This window comes from Lolium rigidum, chromosome 7, assembly GCF_022539505.1.
Source record: "Lolium rigidum isolate FL_2022 chromosome 7, APGP_CSIRO_Lrig_0.1, whole genome shotgun sequence".
Lineage (NCBI taxonomy): Eukaryota > Viridiplantae > Streptophyta > Magnoliopsida > Poales > Poaceae > Lolium > Lolium rigidum.
The window spans coordinates 177,437,803-177,440,199 of NC_061514.1; the positions used below are offsets into that span (position 1 = coordinate 177,437,803).

Genomic DNA, 2,397 nt, shown 5'->3' on the forward strand with positions numbered 1-2,397 from the left:
TTGGGCGGACTACTTCCAGAGAGCAGTAAACTAATCGAATAGGCGAGGTGATGGCCGCGGGGACCAGAGGCGTCGACGGCGGTAGCAATGGAGACGGCGGCGAGCCGGCCGGAGGTTGGCGGGCGGAGGAGGCCATCGCCGGGAACCGCATGGCCCTTCAAGCTCTCCGGGAGCTTGTGGTGTATCCCTTCCTCTACGCTCCGGCGAGGTCTCCGGCGAAGTCTCCAGCGAGATCCACAACCCAATGGTCTTTGTGTTTTTGTTTCTAGTTGAACAGTTTTTTTTTTTTGCTTAAGTGAAGCACAAGCGGAGTTTTTTTTGTTTCAATAAAGCAAAAGTGAGATTTAAAGCAAAACTGAATAGAAAACCTGATCTAACAATTTAGATTGATTGAATCCAACAGTGGAGAATCCGGAGGCTGGGTGGTTTGTAGCCTCCGTAGGATATTGAGCATTTTCCTAATATGAACCACGATACAAATTAAATGTTACTCCTTTCGTTCCTAAATATAAGCTACATAGTTTTTGAGAAAATTCCAGAATATAAGTGTTGGCATTTTGCATAATATAGGCCTAGCTCATTTAACTCTCATTTAACATTTAACTTAGTCCACAATTTCTAAAAATCTCAAAGGACCAAGTGGCATATTCGTGCATGGCAGAGGTGGGACAAAAGTTTAGTCTCACCTTGCTAGTTTAAAGAGAGTTAGACCTCCTTATAAGGGGACTGCTCCACTTGTTGTACAAGCATGAGAAGAGGACTCCCACACCCGCTCCTTCTCCTTCGCCGCCCGCTCACCTCGTCACGACACGCGCGCCACGGTTTGCGGGATTGCCTCAAGCCAATTTTGCTTAGTGGACAATGAATACTACTGCATGTTCAGTTTGTATTCCGTCCATTCGTTTCATCTCCTACCGCAGTCTTTTCGCCGACGTTGATCTGACCGCTTCCACCGTAGATGCCCGTCGCCGGCGAGCCTCCGGCGACCTCCAGCCGGCGGCGCCACCTCCTCCACGTCCGCGCCGACGAGGCGCACCTCCTGCAACCACACCCGTTTCCTGGAACGACCTGTGTCGCCCGCGCGCGTCCACGCCGTGCCGCAGGTGGTCACCGCCGCTCCCCTCGCCAAGCCCGGCATCAAACACCTGGTGTGCGTGCGCGGATGGTCTGCCAGCGTGGCATCCATGTCACCCTCCGGGCCCCACCTGCCAGCGTCCGAGCCTCGCCTGACCCTCGGTGAGAAAAACCGGCCTGATCCAGATCTGGATGTTTTTACAGCAAGCCCCCCCTCCCGCACCTTTTTGTTTCTAACCCGGGGTCCCTATCTGTGTATGTTTTGTCGGTAACCCCCTGGAACCCCTATGAAGCAAACTGGGGCCCCTCTACCTTGTCAGCTGCGTGTCAGCGCCCCTGGGCCCGCTCGTCAGGCTCCTTGGCTAGCTCTTCCCCGAGCACATTCTCGCACTCCTGGTACACTGGCGCTTCTCCCTGACCCCTTCCCGCTCCTCCTTCCTCTCTGTTTTGCTCTGCCGACGTTGATCCGACCGCTTCCACCGCAGATGCCCGTCGCCGGCGAGTCTCCGGCGACCTCTAGCCGGCGGCGCCACCTCCTCCACGTCCGCGCCGACGAGGCGCACCTCCTGTAACCACGCCAGTTTCCTGGAATTCTAGAGAGAAACACGAAACGCTACATCCTATCGATTCCATAGCTTTGCGGCGATCAAGGTCTTCTCCACCCGTCTTACGGCGTGCACTGCGAGCCAGAACAATAGGCCTCCGAAGCCCCGACGCTCGTGATCCTGTATGGGAGAGCGGCGGGGAGCGCTTCTGCGCGACTACTGAATTCATCACGGACGTGGACGAGTTCTTCCCCGACGACGACTTCTTCCCCGACATCAACAACCTTTACGACGACATGGGAGACAACACCAGCAACGCAAACGGGTCTTCTTCCGTTGTCCCGTATGTTCTCCTCATTCTTCTAGTCGAGATCATGATGCGGTTTCTAGCTTTAGTTTCTTGTCTAGAATTGTTCTTATCATACTCTCTGATAGATGTCGTGACTACTTTGATTATCCTCTTTCTAGTCGTGATTTATCTATGTTCTATCTTAGTTATATCATGTGTAAAATTGCTAATATATCCAACAATCCAAAAATCTTATAATAGGCAATTTCCCCTGTTGGTTTTGTTGCGTCTCTGAGGGCACCTCCGTTTAAGGGGGTCAATTTTAAGAGATGGCGTGCCAGAACAATTATCTAGCTCACAACCATGAGATGCTTTGATGCAACTAAAGGCAAGCCTGAAGGAGAGCTTACTCCCCTCGAGGAGAAAGCTTTCAAAGAAGTTGACACTCTTTTGAGGGGTGCTATTATCGGTGTTCTTGGTGAGAATATT

The 2,397-nt window shown here is 52.4% G+C and overlaps 1 protein-coding gene across 1 annotated transcript in view; it reads right to left on the reverse strand.

Annotated features, from left to right (window-relative positions):
- LOC124672318 (cell division control protein 48 homolog B-like) overlaps positions 1-151 on the reverse strand; it is an 846-nt gene extending 695 nt beyond the window's left edge. Inside the window, exon 1 of the mRNA XM_047208566.1 lies at positions 14-151. Coding sequence (XP_047064522.1) covers positions 14-151 — 138 coding nt within the window. The remainder of the gene's footprint in view (positions 1-13) is intronic.
- Positions 152-2,397: the final 2,246 nt, after the last annotated feature.